We start from the raw sequence: 17,624 nt of genomic DNA on the forward strand, positions 1-17,624 counted from the left end.
CGGGGCCATGGTTTCCCTGTGCCTTTTCCATTCACTGGGGTCTCCATTCTTGTGCTCACTTCAAACTTATCTCTGGCACTGAAATATTTATTATAGTAATACAGATCTTTTTAAAAATGAATTAAATGTACGTTGGTAGAAATAGCATCCAATTATCAGGAAACTATGCCCATCCAGTACCACCTTAGTCTCATGTGTGACTGAGTGTCAGAGTTTTACTGTAACAAGAAAAAGAGTAGCAGCGAAAGGTAGAATTTATTATGGTCATTAGTAGGGGCACTGCCTTATTAATAAATACTAATGATTTGAATTTGAATATACAGGGCAGAATTCTCACATTTTCAGATGACACAAATCTTGAAGGGATACTGAAATGTGAGTGGCAGAGCAATGGACTTCAAGGAGATATAGAGGGGGCAGGAAGATGGTCAGAGAAATGTTAAGATATTTGAAGCATTACACTTTAATGGAGTGAATGAGAAGAGGCAACATAAACTAGAGGGTATAAAATAAACAAGAGCACAGGATAAATGTATGTTGTTCTTTGATTTTTTTAAAACAATTTTCTCAATTTGTCCACCATGTTCAGAGGGATTCCAGACATTAGAGGTATAACTTACAGAGCAAGGAAGTCAATAATGACTCTTTATAAAACAAAGGTTCACTGACAACTAGGGATTTGTGTTGAATTCTGGACTGCATACTTAAGAAAGGACGTAAAGGCTTTGGAGTATATGCAAGAGAAACTTACTAAGGTTAATCCAGAGTTGGTGTTCATTAGTTACATGGATAGAGTGGAGAAGCAGTAGTTGTTCTGCTTGAATACGTGGATGTTGCGAGTAAATTTGATCAAGGTATTCAAATGATAAAATCAGACAAAATGGCTGGACAGAAACAGTTCCATTAGTAGAAGAATGAAGAAAGAGGAGAGATGGAAATAAGGTGACTGACAGAGGAACCAGAAGTGAATGGCATGAGCAAAGCTTTCCTTTTAAATTACATAGTACATGGTTTGTACCTAGAAAGCCCTGCATTATTGAGGGGTTTATTTATAGCATTCAAAAAGTAACTGGACAAGATTCTGAACTTAGTCAGTAAAAACTTTTGCATAGAGGAGAGAGAGTAGCTGGATTGCTGTGACATAAGAGGTAGTATGGTCTCAATAGTCAGTTTTATACAACAGCAATTCAGCTAATCTTCTCAGATGGAACTATTCTACAATACGATGCCTCATCACATCATATCCCTCAATATCTCAGTGGATCTATGATGTGGTGTACATGCCTTTAAAGAGCCATGATAGTCACAGCCTCACAGGGAGAAGATATTACCCAGCTGCAATTAAATGTCCATTTTCCAGTGAGATTAAAAGATGCAGGAAAATTACGATGGAAACACGAAGCTTTCTGGCAAAAGTGATATAAAATAACTTGAAGCATAGCCTTTAAGATGGTAGGAACAAAATTAAACCATTGCAGGTTTTCAGAACTTTCAACTGTTGTACATATTGGACTGCACTATAAACACTCACAATTCAAAACATGAAAACAATCCATCATTACACGTGCCTCAAACAGCAAAAACATCAAAATTAAATGAAACTACAAAATTAAACTATATTTCATACCCAACGGAGTGCTTGCAGAAGAAGTGCCTTAAGCCGATCATTTCCACAAATTAAATCATTCTTCAACTTTTCATAATCAAGAGATGCTAATAAAGGTACATCATTAGAATTCCTAAAGATTTCAAACATTCATTAGAAACAATATTATTAGAAGCAATAAACTTACAGTCTTACCACACTTCAGGGTACTAACAGAAAATTTAACCAATTTACTTTGTGAAAATAGAATATAAAATTAATTAAATAAGAGCAAATGAAAATAGCTCAATTTTATTGGTAATTTGCAAGGCTGATTTGGTAATTAAAATGATTGAGAAAACAAGACAATCACAAGCTTTTCGCCCCCCAAAGTTATCTTTGACAAAACAGTGGAAGTACCAAAAGTGAAAATCTCTTAGAATAATTTCATTAGAAATATTTGCAACTTTTGTACTTAAGTGAGAATATACAACAATTATATATACAGTGGATTCTGGTTAATTGGGACACATCAGGACCACTACATTTTGGCCCAAACAGCTGAAATTTCATGGAAATAGTTAAAAAGGTATAAAAAAGGCAAACTACCATTTAACTGAGTAACAAATTATTTAAATGAAACTTAAATGAAATACAGAACAAATGAGAACATTACCAATCCGACTGGTGGTTGTCTGTAGTATCCGACGATGACAGGAAACCTGTGTGGAAGAGATTTTAAACTGCAAAAGCTGCTGCATTGGGACTGTTCCAGTCTCTTGACCTCAGAAGTCTGTATCCATAGTTCAAGTAGTCACTACATCTGGGATTTTCCTTGGTTGCAGTGGATGACTATGATTTCTTCTGTGCCTCATCATGCCCTTTGCTGCCCACGGAGCATGACAGAAGAGCCTTCCTGGTTGTTGGATCTTGCTGAAGATCTCATCAACCCTCCACTAGAACAGACTTAGAATGCTAAGATGGGTATATCGCTGTTTCACGAAGGTACAAGACCCGCTAGCTACACTCACCTGGTTTAGCCCACCTGTCGAAGCAGTGTACCAGGGTGTAGCCACTGTCACATGCAAACAGCTACTTGGAGCCATACGTGAAAGCTGAGCGTCCAACGGTGACCAAAGGTTACATTCAAGACAATTGTTGATACCTTCAAATTCTTCATAGTCCTAACTTGTTGAAGCAGTGAAATGCTTCATTTTCACTCCCACCCATTTCTGACATTTCCAAACCTAAACGCTTGAAACCGCAGTGAGCAAGACTGTTATGAATTGCCTTTCTGCATATTTCTCACTAACTATCAGTGATACTAGTAGAAACTGTTTGGCCACAGGCACCTGTCCGAAAAAATGAAGGGAATCCCAGCTATTTTCTTGATTACCTTTTGTTCTTTAAAATTTGTAAATAAAGTGGTTGCCCTGATTAACCAATGGCCCAATTAACTCGAATCCACTATACACACACACACACACACACATACAAATAAAAATCATTGCACAATATATTTAAAAAGAAACATTAAATGTGTTCTTAAAATTAATGTTGAACAATTGCTTTTAGAAGGTCCTCTCTGATAGGCTTATCTTTTATCAAAACCCAAGATGGCTATGAATATCTGTAAGAGAAGTACATATGCAATATAATCGGCTAGATATTCAACAGAGAAGTATGAAGTATGAAATCGGGACATGCCCATCTGTGTTGTTGAAAATTAACTTAACCTGCAGCACAGTAACTATGGGCACCCATCTGGGTGTTTCAACATGGAAAATGTGTCTCTTAGCTTCTCTACAGGACTTTCATTTCCCTCTAAGTGCTTTATTTCTAGAATAAAACTGTCCAAATGACTCAAAAATTTCAGCTGCAATAAAATTTTCAGTCTTGGTAGTTTGAAAGCTTTCCCCAGAGTTTGACTAATTTTTCTTTCTCTGAAACCATGCTTTTAAAGAAACAAACACAAGTTGTATTATTTGACCTCATCAAGACCTGTGATCTCCTGAGACTTCAAATAAAGTTTCACGTGTGTTGATTGCTTTCCTTATAAGTGTCAAGGTCATGGTGACTGTCATTGTCATTGATCATTTAACATTCACTTCAATGCAGTACAGTTGTCTGCACTGCAAGTTTCAGTTGACGAGTTAAATCAAGGTCCTGTGTGCTTTCAGATGATTGAAAAAAGTTGTACATTTCTATGTGACAAAGGGCTGTCCTGGATTGCTGATCAATATTGCTCAACCAATATCAATAGAACAGATAATTAATTTATGTGTCTTATTTCCATTATAGAGACAATGTTTTTTATATTTTTACAGTGACTAAGATTTCTACAGTTATTCCAGTGAATAAGATATGTAAGTACTTAATTTCCCATCTGAAAACTAAAATATTCTGATAGCACTGAATAGAAGTCTTGCTTTGGAAAAGTTCCTCAATGTACAAATGTATTTAAATATCCAAAATATTATAATATCAGCCAGAAAGTTAGCAAACTGTGAGGCATAATTAGTGAGAAACAAATAAGGTTACCCTCTTCCTTTATTTTTTTACATTACTTACTTCATTAAATAAAAAAAATATTCAGTGCTGTTGACCAGTTTTCTACTGGGACAAATATTTGTTTTACAGTTAGAAATTATGCTTCATAAACTTCTTTTTACTTTAGTACTAAAATCAGTTAACCAACCAAGGCTAAGCTGTATAATATTGCATTAGTGGTTCCAGCAGACAGTTCATTCGTGTCCTCTATCAAAGACCACTGCTCTAAGTAACTTCTTACCTAGTAACATGGAGATTGAAAAGAGACTCCAGGAATTAAAGTTTGGTAACTCAATTGGCACTGCTCTGCTAGTCTTTGGAAAACAAGCATATTGAAATGAAACGAGAATTAGTCCAATCAAGTAAGTAGAGAGTTTGGATAAATGTTGCTACATAGTCCGTGAGCCAGTAGGGTTGGTCAGTACCATCTGAGGGGAATAACGCTCATAGTGATTTTTGGCAAGGTATACATCTCTAGAGTTAGAAAATATGTGACAGCCATGCACCAGTGGTAGCTTTATTAATTCAAATAAGTAATCACTTTTTGTATATATTCCATATTAACCACAGTACAGCAGAAAATGTTACCCCACCCCCCAAAAGGTAAAAAACCTCATTTGGAGAGATATCTGGAGTTTTATCAATGTTGATATTTTCCATATTGTTGTATCAAATCAAAACAATCTTAAGCTTTTGTCATAGCATATAGAATTATAGTACAATAATTCACATGTGGGGTACCACACAGCCATAACCTAGGCCCTATTTGGTTGTAAAATGAATATATTTAATCAAAGACTGTTTTCCATACTTTCATAACCTATTAAGAATCATAATAATTTTCCAAGTCTTCCACATCTTCATCTGAACTTTCCACACCCTCTGAGGTAGATGCCTGGTTCTCACAGTCAGCCGGCCTACACATGACAGCACACCTGAGGCCATTTGCAACACACATACATCTTGGGACTGAACATTTTTTTGGACAGTTACAGGCCAGTAGTTCCAGGATGGCATCAGGTGCTGGCTGGCCTTCCATCCAGTGCACCATTAACTGTTCAGCTTCCTCTTCTCTCTCCATCTTCCATCCTCTGCCAACAGGGCTTGGCACTTGTGGGTCCTTCTCCAAACATCTTCTTCATATACCAGCCTGGTAGTTGGCTCGCTGTTCATATTTTGTTAAGCAGTCCTTGCGTGGTGGGAGTTGATGACTTTCAATCTCATGTTTTTTGGCACAAAAAAGGTGATACCTGAGCTCATTGACCTTGGTGGTCGATGCTTTTGGGGCATACAGGAGACATGTAAATGCCTCCAGTTTGTCCATCAGTTCTGGGGAGAGGTCCCATTCCTGAACCAACTCTAAGAATGTGTCCTAAGTTTCCCTATTGCTGGTCAGAAGTTTTAAGGCACTTGTCTTCCCTTTGCCTGCAAAAGCTCTCAGTGTCACATCCTGTATATGCGTACAACCCGATGAGAACCCTACAAACCTCTGTGCCAACAGTGGCAGCAACCTTCCTGATGTCTACAAGCCTTGTATGGGTTCTAGTGCCACGCTTCTGGAACAATGGGGCCTCAATCTTGTCACAAAGTGCTAGACATGATAAAGGCATCTGTGACTTCTGAGCAGATCACTACAGATTGGTATCCCTCTCTCGTGGCATGGGCAGCATGGAGAAGTAGGCAGCCATCTGCTTCTTCTTGTTGACACTGAAGAGCTGACACCTCCTCACTGTCTTGAGATGTGATTCTATAACACTTGTCATTCACAGTTGCATACAGAATCTTCTCCTGTAGCTTTGCTCTGTACTCCGTCTTCCTCCATTCATGGACTATGAAGCTAATGAGACTAGTTTTGTTACCGACTTTGGTCAGAAAGCTCCTCCACTGCCTCATCATCTATGTGCCTGTGATACCTTGCAACTTTTGACCAGTCTCTTCATCCCCTAGAGATCTTACACTATTCTTGATAGAGTTCTCCTTGAATGTGTCGAACACAACATCTATTCTGCTACTCTGACTGCAGAGCCATACCCAGAATTGTTGTGGCAACATCTCTAAAAGTAACTTGATCACCTTTCACTCTTTGGACCAAGTTCATTCTATCAACCAGTGTAGCAGAGTTTCCTGGGAGTTGCTCTTCTACTCCTACATTTTTCTGCAAGGTTGTGGCTAAAGTAGCTTTATTTGTCTTTCTCAGCAATCCTTCTGGTGTGGACAGGGCCCAGGGCAATGGTCCAAGGGAATGAGAAAGGATATCCTCCATACGTAGACTGCGCCCTTGTGCCATCACTATGATGCGTCCAAACAAAGACCTGTCTGCTTTCAAGATGATCACTCTCCCACTTGATTTCACTTCTCTCTTCTTACACATATCGCTGAATGTTTTCAGCTTGTTGGTTTTCATTGGGTCATGGAATTTCTTTGCTGGTGGATCTTCTTCTAGTCTCTCATCCTTGAAGGTTGCATAGCATTGCTCACCAATCACATATGCCTTCATCAGGTCGGAAGCAATGTCTTTGGGGGCTGCCTTTGCCGTAGAGATGCTAAGGAGGTCCAGCTTTTCTGCAAGTTGGTTGACCCATTCATATATGAGGCTAACTACTGGTGAAACTGCTTCCTCATCTTTCTGGATTCTTGGCCGCTGTAGCTCCACATGACAGAGCTCTGATTTGTTGCCCTGCACCATCTCCCTTAACTGTCCCAGGAATGCACTGTGGCGCTCAGCTGTTATGTAGTAACGCTCGGTAGCTCCAGCATTCAGGCTGAACCGTGTTGTGCCTCCAGGAGTCTGTGTGCTTTTGTTCACTGTGGGTTCAATAGCCTGGTCCACAGGGATCTGCCCAAAGGGGTTGCTACTTGACAGCTGCACTGAGAAATGGCCTGTCTTGAAGGCCTCATACACAGAAGGATTCTTCTCTGGGAGGTTCATCATCTGAGCAAAGTAAGGGGACAGGTAGCTGGCATAATTCATCTTATCATAGACAAAGCACCATGGGATCATGGTTCTTATAGCATGGAGGTGCAACTCCCAGTCCCCCTCACAGAAAGCTACCACCACTGCAATGCTGTCACATATTTTCTAGCACTAGGGGTGTATGCCTTGCCAAAAACACTGTAAGAATTATTCCCCCCAGATGGTACCGGTGGCCCAAATTTGGAGTCCTGGCTCACGGACTAACACTTTGCTTGAGAACAAATAAAGGAAAGCTGACTGAAATGTGTAAATGGCTCAAAGGATTTAATAAAGCCCTTGCAAAACAATTTTCCCTAAAAGGTACAATCAGGAATAAAGGTTTTAAAAGTGGACTATTTATGATGGATATCAAGGAAGAGGAATCAATAATTCTCTCCTGGATGAGATGTTTGAATAGATAAAGTTTTTAAGTCAGAAAGAAGTCAATTTTCAGGCATCTACCTGTCTCCACAGATGCTCTTGTTCTTGTGATCTGTGGATTATTTCTGGTATTTATTAAATATCTAACATCAACAGTATTTTACTTTCAGTCAGATTTTCATTAGCTAGCAGCATAAAAATACATAGAACTAGGCAGACAATTGGAGTTATGGCTAAGATCTAAGTGGTGGCTTTCTACTTCTTATGAAAGTTCTTACCTCAGTCTCTGGAACTTGCAATTTAAAGCACCAGCCATTTCACAGAAGGATCCTGACTATCAGCTTCAGTTCAGCTCAGCCATTAAGACCATAATACTTGGGAGCAGAATTAGGCCATTCAGCCCGTCCAGTCTGCTCTGCCATTCCATTATGGCTGATCGCGAATCCCATTCAACCCCATACTGCCTTCTCGCCATATCCTCTGATGCGCTGACTGAACAAGAAATGATCGACTTCCGCCTTAAATATATGCATGGACTTGGCCTCCACCGCAGTCCATGAATTTACTACTCTCTGGCTAAAAGAATTCCTTCTTATCTCTGTTCTAACAGGTCGCCCTTCAATTTTGAGGCTGTGCCCTCTAGTTCTGGATACCCCCACCATAGGAAACATCCTCTCCGCATCCACTTTATCTAGTCCTTTCAACATTCAGTAGGTTTCAATGAGATCCTCCCACATTCTTCTAAATTCCAGTGAATACAGGCCCAAACTGCCAAACACTCCTCATATATCAATCCCTTCATTCCTGGAATCAATTCCCCGTGAACCTCCTCTGGACTCTCTCCAATGACAACATATCCTTTCAGAGATACGGGCCCAAAACTGTTGACTTTAAGTGCGAGCTGACTAGTGTCTTTAAAAGGCTCAGCATTATTTCCTTGCTTTTACATTCTATTCCCCTTGAAATAACTGCCAACATTTCGTCTGCCTTCTTTACCACAGACTTAACCTGTAAATCAACCTTCTGGGAGTGTTGCACAAGGACTCCTAAATCCCTCTGCACCTCTGATGCTTGAACCTTCTCCCCATTTAGATAATAGTCCGCACTATTGTTCCTTTTACCAAAAAGCATTATTGTTCATTTCCCAACACTGAATTCCATCTGCCACCCTTTTGCCCATTCTTCCAATTTGTCAAAGTCCTACTGCAATCGTATTGCTTCCTCAGCACTACCTACCCTTCCACCTATCTTCATATCATCCGCAAATTTTGCCACAAACCCAACAATTCCATTATCTAAATCACTGACAAACAATGCGAAAAGTAGCGGTCCCAATACTGACCTCTGAGGGACACCACTAGTCACTGGCAGGCAACCAGAAAAGTCCCCTTTTATTCCCACTCACTGCCTCCTGTCTGTCGGCCATTCTGCTATCCATGCCAGTATCTTTCCTGTTATGCCATAGGATTTTATCTTGTTAAGCAGCCTCATTTGTAGCACCTTATCAAACGCCTCTGAAAATCCAAGCAAATGACATCCACTGCCTCTCCTTTGTCTGCCCTGCTTGTTAGTTCCTCAAAAAACTTTAACAAATTAGTCAGCAAGATATCCCTTTACAGAAACCATACTGACTTTGACTTATTTTATCATGAGTCTCCAAGTACCTCAAAGCCTCATCCTTTATAATAGACTCCAACACTTTCCCAACCACTGATTTAGGCTAACTGCCTATAATTTCCTCTCTTTTGTCTTCCTCTCTTTTTAAAGAATGGAGTGCCATTTGCAATCTTCCAGCCTCCAGGACCACGCCAGAATCAAGTGATTCTTGAAAGATCATGACCAATGCATCTGTTATCTCTCTCAGGTCTCTAGGATGTAGTCCATATGGTCCAAGTGACGTATCCACCTTAAGAGCTTTGAGTTTGCCTAGCACTTTTTCTTTTGTAATAGCAATGGCACTCACTCCTGCTCCTTGGCACTCACAGACCTCTGGCACATTGCTAGTGTCTTCCATAGTGAAGACAGATGCAAAATACCCATTAAGTTCATTTGCCATCTCCCTGTCCCCCATTACTACCTCGCCAGCATCATTTTCCAACAGTCTAATAATCAACTCTCACCTCCCCTTTACTCTTTGTATAACTGAAAAAAACTTTTGGTATCCTGCTCTATGTTATTGGTTAGTCTGCCCTCATATTTCATCTTTTCCCTTACAGCTTTTTTAGTTGCCTTTTGTTGGAATTTAAAAGCATCCCAATCATCCAACTTCCCACTTACTTTTGCTACCTTATATGCCCTTTCCTTGGCTTTTATGCAGTCCTTAAATTCCTTTGTCAGTCACGGTTGTCTATCCCTGTGTTTTGAGAACTTATTCCTCTGTGAACATATCCGTTCTGCGCCTTGTGAACTGTTCCCAGAAGCTTCAGCCATCTCTGCTCTGACATCATCCCCTCCTCCAATCCATCTGAGCAAGCTCCTCTCTCATACCTCTGTAACTCCCTTTGTTCCATTGCAATACTGATACATATGAATTATGCTTCTCCCTCTCAAATTGCAGTATGAATTCAATCATATTATGATCACTGCTGATCCCATTACGTTAAGCTCCCTAATAAGATCTGGGTTACCATACAACACCCAATCGAAGATAGCCTTTCCAGAGTAGGCTCAAGCACAAGCTGCTCTAAAAACCTATCTTGTAGGCATTCAACAAATTCCCTCATGGATTCATGCCATTCTCCAGATCCTGGACCACACAAATTAAACTAAAACTTCACTGGAGTACTGATGTACCCAATCTTAAATATTTATTTAGCTATTGCTGCACATACCATAGGCCTTATTTCTCAAACAATGCCAAAGCATTTTTATCTAGGTATTTTTCTCAACCGTGTGTTCTGAGAAAGTAAAATGGAAATGAGAGACAAAAAGGCCAAGAGAGATGGCACTATGGCAAACTAGGAAATTTGACAATACTCCAACAATCTTTTTGAAAAATGAGATCTAGCACACACTAACCTATTGCTGTGCTGTGTGGCTTGCAGAGTAAAGACCACTTATTACTGACTAGGTTTGTAAACAGTCAACTATTAACTTTTGCCACAAAAAACAGGAACAACACTGACACACAAGCCTAGATATTTACAAAGTCAGATGCTTGTTTTTCAAAATGAAAGCCTAGTTCTTCTGGATTTCTTTGCAGCAAAGTCCTTGATCAGATCACTAAAATCCAGTTTCCGAACAAGATCACTTTCAACTGACATCAGAGTAAGATGATTCAGCCTGTCCTGTCCCATTGTGGATCTGAGCCTATTCCTCGCCAGTTTGAGCTTGGAGAAAGATCGCTCACCACTTGCACTTGTGACAGGGAGAGTCAGGTAAAGCCTCACAGCAATGCTTACATTTGGGAAGATGACCTGCAATTTTTTTTTTCTCTCAGAGGAAACGTAAAAGCTCTGTTGTGGATGAAATATCTTTGCCACTTACAAATTCCCTGAAATGGACAATCTCCTCCACAAAGTCTAACTCCGGGTCAGCTGAATATCTGCTTTGGAGATCAGATGCTCTCTTGCGCAGATCTCGTACAGAGAGAGAAGGGATATTGTTTAGGATGCCAAATGTGTTGTTAAGGTCATTATATATGATGCAAATCTGCAATCAATTTCTGTAAGGAATCTATCCATCACGATCAAAAAAACACTAGCTGAGAATTTTTCTCTGGCTGACAAGCCAACATCAGGTGTTGTGGATTCACCCAGAAAGGCTTTACGTTTTCTTTGTCGTTGGGTGTCTTCTTTGTACACTTGTGAGACTGTTGGAGACATAGTTTCAAATTGATCACGCAAGCTTGCTACGTATCCCGGTAGTGATCTTACCAAATCCACAGCATTACACAGGTCTAGATTTACAGCTTGCAATGCAACACTTGCACTTTCAAAGCGCTGAACAACGCAATGCCACACTTTGCTCAGAAAAGCTATCTCAAGCTTGTCCATTTTTTTGTATAGTGACCTTGCTTCATTTCTAGTTGCCACATTCTGATTAATATCATCTGTAATGCCCTTTAACGAATCTCGAATATTGGCATAATTTCCGCACAATGCCTGTGTGGCTTCTGCATGTGCAGCCCATCTAGTATTAGAGAGAGACTTCAGAGTTTCAATGCGCTTGTTCGCATCAGGCTGAAGTCCTGCGATCACCACCTTCCACCTAGAAGTTGACTTGGAGCAAAAGTTGAACACATACTGCACGAAGCTGAAAAAATCAGCTGTTTCAACACAACAGTTAACACTGTTAATTCCAACGAGATTCAATGTGTGTGCTGCACATGGAACCCACTCAGCAAGTGGATTGATTTCCCTGATGCGGGATTGTAAGCCTTTGTATGCACCGGACATATTTGCAGCATTGTCATAGCAGTGCCCCCTGCAGTTGCTTATGTCAATATTCACCTCTCCTAAAACTTTGAGCCAGACTCACATAAAGCCTCCCCTGTGTGGCTCTCAATGGGTAGAAATCGTAAGAATCGCTCCTGAATGTTTCCATCAGTAAACACATAACGTAAAATGAATGTGAGATGATCTATGTGTGCAACATCTGTGCTTGAATCGATGCTAATAGAGAAGTATTTGGCCATTTTGACTTCACTGATGATCTCTGACAGAACTCGATCGCTCATCAGCTCAATAAACTCCTCACGTGTTTTAGGTGAAAGATATGAAGGGGTGCCTGATCCTGCATTTCCAAATTTCTGTCTGTGCGCCTTCAAAAATGGGTCAAACTCACTTATTACCTCTAGAATGCCCATGTAGTTACCGTGCCTGCCAAAAATGTCACTGGAGCCTCGGACAACCAGCCCCCTCTCCACCAAAAACTTCACAACCGCCACCACTCTTATAACCATATATCCATATAACAATTACAGCACGGAAACACACCATTTCCGCCCTTCTAGTCCGTGCCGAACTCTTACTCTCACCTAGTCCCACCAACCTGCACTCAGCCCATAACCCTCCATTCCTTTCCTGTCCATATATCCAATTTAACTTTAAATGACAAAATCAAACCTGCCTCAACCACTTCTGCTGGAAGCTCGTTCCACACAGCTACCACTCTCTGAGTAAAGAAGTTCCCCCTCATGTTACCCCTAAACTTTTGCCCTTTAACTCTCAACTCATGTCCTCTTGTTTGTATCTCCCCCACTCTCAATGCAAAAAGCCTATACACATCAACTCTGTCTATCCCCCTCATAATTTTAAACACCTCTATCAAGTCCCCCCTCAACCTTCTACGCTCCAAAGAATAAAGACCCAACTTTTTCAACCTTTCTCTCTAACTTAGGTGATGAAACCCAGGTAACATTCTAGTAGATCTTCTCTGTACTCGCTCAATTTTGTTGACATCTTTCCTATAATTCGGTGACCAAAACTGTACACAATACTCCAAATTTGGCCTCACCAATGCCTTGTACAATTTCAACACTACATCCCAACTCCTATACCCAATGCTCTGATTTATAAAGGCCAGCATACCAAAAGCTTTCTTCACCACCCTATCCACATGAGATTCCACCTTCAGGGAACTATGCACCATTATTCCTAGATCCCGCTGTTCTACTGCATTCTTCAATGCCCTACCATTTACCATGTATGTCCTATTTTGATTAGTCCTACCAAAATGTAGCACCTCACATTTATCAGCATTAAACTCCACCTGCCATCTTTCATCCCACTCTTCTAACTGGCCTAAATCTCTCTGCAAGCTTTGAAAACCTACTTCATTATCCACAACTCCACCTATCTTAGTATCATCTGCATACTTACTAATCCAATTTACCACCCCATCATCCAGATCATTAATGTGGACCCAGTACAAATCCCTGAGGCACACCACTAGTCACCGGCCTCCAATCTGACAAACAGTTATCCACCACTACTCTCTGGCATCCCCCATCCAGCCACTGCTGAATCCATCTTACTATTTCAATATTAACACCTAACGATTGAACCTTCCTAACTAACCTTCTGTGTGGAACCTTGTCAAAGGCCTTACTGAAGTCCATATAGACAACATCCACCGCTTTACCCTTGTCAATTTTCTTAGTAACCTCTTCAAAAAATTCAATAAGATTCGTCAAACATGACTTTCCACGCACTAATCCATGTTGACTGTTCCTAATCAGAACATGTCTATCCAGATAATTATATATATTGTCTCTAAGAATACTTTCCATCAATTTACCCACCACTGACGTTAAACTCACAGGCCAATAATTGCTAGGTTTACTCTTAGAACCCTTTTTGAACAATGGAACAACATGAGCAATACGCCAATCCTCCGGCACCATCCCCGTTCCTAATGACATTTGAAATATTTCTGTCAGGGCCCCTGCTATTTCCACACTAACTTCCCTCAAGGTCCTAGGGAATATCCTGTCAGGACCTGGAGACTTATCCACTTTTATATTCCTTAAAAGCGCCAGTACTTCCTCTTCTTTAATCATCATGGTTTCCATAACTTCCCTACCTGTTACGCAATTCAATATCCTTCTCCTTAGTGAATACCGAAGAAAAGAAATTGTTCAAAATCTCCCCCATCTCTTTTGGTTCCACACGTAGCTGTCCACTCTGATTCTCTAAGTGACCAATGTTATCCCTCACTATCCTTTTGCTATTAATATAATTGTAGAAACCCTTGGGATTTATTTTCACCTTACTTGCCAAAGTAACCTCATATCTTCTTTTAGCTTTTCTAATTTCTTTCTTAAGATTCTTTTTACATTCTTTATATTTCTCGAGCACCTCACTTACTCCATGCTGTCTATATTTATTGTAGATATCTCTCTTTTTCCGAACCAAGTTTCCAATATCCCTTGAAAACCATGGCTCTCTCAAACTTTTAACCTTTCCTTTCAACCTAACAGGAGCATAAAGATTCTGTACCCTCAGAATTTCACCTTTAAATGACCTCCATTTCTCGATTACATCCTTCCCATAAAACAAACTGTCCCAATCCACTCCTTCTAAATCCTTTCGCACCTCCTCAAAGTTGGCCTTTCTCCAATCAAAAATCTCAACCCTAGGTCCAGACCTATCCTTCTCCATAATTATATCGAAACTAATGGCATTGTGATCACTGGACCTGAAGTGCTCCCCAACACAAACCTCCGACACCTGACCTATCTCATTCCCTAACAGGAGGTCCAACACTGCCCCTCTAGTTGGTACCTCTATGTATTGCTGCAAAAAACTATCCTGCACATATTTTACAAACTCCAAACCATCCAGCCCTTTTACAGTATGGGCTCCCCAGTCTACTTGTAAACGTAACTTTGCTGGATCAAATAACGACAGCACAAAAAGATCGTTACTTATCTTTTCACCCGTTTGTTTCTTCCAGCTCAGCTGGTGAGTGAACTTGGACCCGACATCAGGGAGAGACTCTTTCTCATCTCCCCGGCAGTTCTACAAGTTCACTGCCCGATGTCAGAACTGTCAGAAGTTGTAAGGCCACCGATACAAAAGAACAGTCAGTTTGATAACCATTCCAGACAAGTCAATGGACTATTGATACAGAGAACAATCAGTTTGTTAGACACTCCAGCCACCTTAAATAAAAAGGAAATGTCCTATCTGGTTTGCTGGAGCCACAACTTAATTACAAAGATAAGAACATCTGTCAAATTTATGCTTTAATTAAAAATGGAATGTTCTGTCTAATTTCCATCAGGTACTGCTTTTTATCAAAATCAAAAGTTGTGAAAAGCCCAGAGACATCTTATGTGGATCTGGGCGAACTTTAATCATCTTGCTCCAAAGAAAGCAGCTGTGAGACATTATTCAAACACACTGCAGTCACAGACATAGTCAGTACTTAATCCATTGTTCACAGGAATCTGAGAATCCCCCATTCCCTTAAACTTTATCATATGTGTGGAAAATTAAAATCTCCCACAACCACAACCTTCTGCTTACTACAAATACCTGCACTCTTCTTACAAATTTGCTCCTCCAATTCTCGCTCCACATTTGGTGGTCTATAATACACCCCCATAAGTGTTACTACCCCTTTCCCATTCCTCAATTCCACCCAAATAACCTCCCTAGACGAGCCCCTCTACTCTAGCCTGCCAGAGCATCGCTGTAATATTTTCTCTGACAAGCAATGCAACACCTCCCCCTCTTGTCCCTCCAATCTATCACATCTGAAGCAATTAATCCAGGAATATTTAGTTGCCAATCACACCCCTCCTGTAACCATGTTTCACTAATAGCTACCACATCATACTTCCAGGTATCAATCCATGCTTTAAGCTCATCTACCTTTCTCATAATGCTCCTAGCATTAAAATAAATGCATTTAAGAAATTTTCCACCTCTTACTCTCTGTTTATCACTAACGGTGCAAACAACTTTACTATTTTCTTTTTCTTCCTTCTCCCCTTCATCTGTTCCTGCACTCTGGTCCCCCCCCCCCCCCCCGTATCTAGTTTAAATCCACTGGAGCCTCTCTAGCAAACCTACCTGCAAAAATATTTGTCTCCCTCCAGTTCAGATGTAAACTGCCCTGCCAGAACAGGTCCCACCTTCCCTGGAAAACTGCCCAATTATCTATAAATCTGAAGCCCTCCCTCCTGCACCATGTCTTCAGCCATATGTTGATCTGCGCTATCTTACTATTTCTAAACCACCCTGCACGTGGCACTGGGAGCAATCCTGAGATTGCTATCCTGGAGGTTCTGTCCTTTAACTTGGTGCCTAACTCCCTAAACTCACCTTTCAGGACCTCCTCACTCTTCCTACCCATGTCATTGATCCCTACATAGGCCATGACATCCGGCTGCTCACGCCCCCTCTTGAGAATACCGAAAACTCGATGCAAGATATCGCGGACCTTGGCACCAGGGAGGCAACAGACCATCTGGGATTCTCGATCTCTTCCACAGAAACTCTTATCTGTCCCCTTAACTATCGAATCCCCCATCACTACTGCTCTCCTCTTTTCCCTCCTTCCCTTCTGAGCTGAGGGTCCTGTCTCGGTGCCAGAGACGCAACCACTGCAACTTGTCCCTGGTAGGTCGTCCCCATCAAGAGTATCCAAAATGATGTACTTATTATTAGTGGGAACGGCCACAGAGGTGCTCTGCTCATTCTGTCTATTCCCCTTCTCTCTCCTGACAGTCACCCAGCTACCTGGCTCCTGACTCTTAGGGGTGACTATCTCCCTGTAACTCCTGTTTATTTCTGCCTCTGCCTCCCGAATGATCCGAAGTTCATCCAGCTCCAGCTCCAGTTCCCCAACTCGGTTTGTCAGGATTGTCTTCTCAATATGTCGGTCCAGTAGACACACTCTGACTCGAACTGTTTTTGTAGCTCTGTATCTATTCTTCTGCTGTTAGACGCTAGTGTAACATAGGTCAGTATCGTTTTCCTGTGGTGTTCGCTATTTTCATGCTCTCCTATGCGCTGAGCGGCACGTTTCCAGTTGCTAAAGCCAGTTTCGAAGATGGACTGACAGTTACCATCACTGAAGATGTGGCATGCAAAACAAAACACACAGCCGGTGGAAGGGGAATATAAGAGCCATTGCCTTGATATGTACTCATCATTTACCAGCTTGCGTTTGAAGTGAAATTTGGAGAAAAAACATCTCTGCTGTTTGTATACTTGTTCGGAAGCTTTGATATCCACCTCGTTATTCTGGCAGGACTCCAGCCCTTTCTTAGCCCAGTATTCTCGGACTGAATCATCTAACGTTTCCTTTCCCCAGAGAGCAGGATCGGTGCTGTATGAATCCTCAGTAGCGGTAACGTTAACATTAATGGCGGCCCGACTTGGTTGTTCGGAGGCCTCTGTGATCAGAAATCCCAAAGTCATGCTCTTTGCCTCTTCAACGTTAGCTGCTGACTGTGGCAAGGACGGTGGTCCTGTGCTAATGCTGTTGCTGGTTCTAGCTGTTGAACAAGTCTCCATTTGTTCACCAGTCTCAGACTGTGACAAGAGCGATGGCAGTGCTGCATCATCGAGAACAGGTTTAAGAAATTCTTGTCAATTTCAGTGTCTTTTTTAATGCTCCTTTCTCACGGTCCTCTTTTTCTTCTTTCTTTTTTCTTTTCTGTGCTCCACCCTCGTATTTTTTTTTTGTCCGCCATGATGA

The 17,624-nt window shown here is 41.1% G+C and overlaps 1 protein-coding gene across 11 annotated transcripts in view; it reads right to left on the reverse strand.

Moving 5' to 3' along the window:
• The window catches only part of armc9 (armadillo repeat containing 9), a 146,407-nt gene that overhangs the window by 69,812 nt on the left and 58,971 nt on the right, over window positions 1-17,624 (reverse strand). For all 11 annotated transcript variants that reach the window (XR_011885669.1, XR_011885670.1, XM_072255269.1 and 8 more), the window contains one exon: window positions 1,628-1,739. Coding sequence is in view for 9 of the 11 variants with exons in the window: in XM_072255269.1 (XP_072111370.1) it covers window positions 1,628-1,739 (112 nt within the window). In the remaining 2 variants the exon portion in view is untranslated. The remainder of the gene's footprint in view (window positions 1-1,627; window positions 1,740-17,624) is intronic.

This window comes from Mobula birostris, chromosome 4 (genome assembly GCF_030028105.1).
Source record: "Mobula birostris isolate sMobBir1 chromosome 4, sMobBir1.hap1, whole genome shotgun sequence".
In the NCBI taxonomy this organism is placed as follows: domain Eukaryota; kingdom Metazoa; phylum Chordata; class Chondrichthyes; order Myliobatiformes; family Myliobatidae; genus Mobula; species Mobula birostris.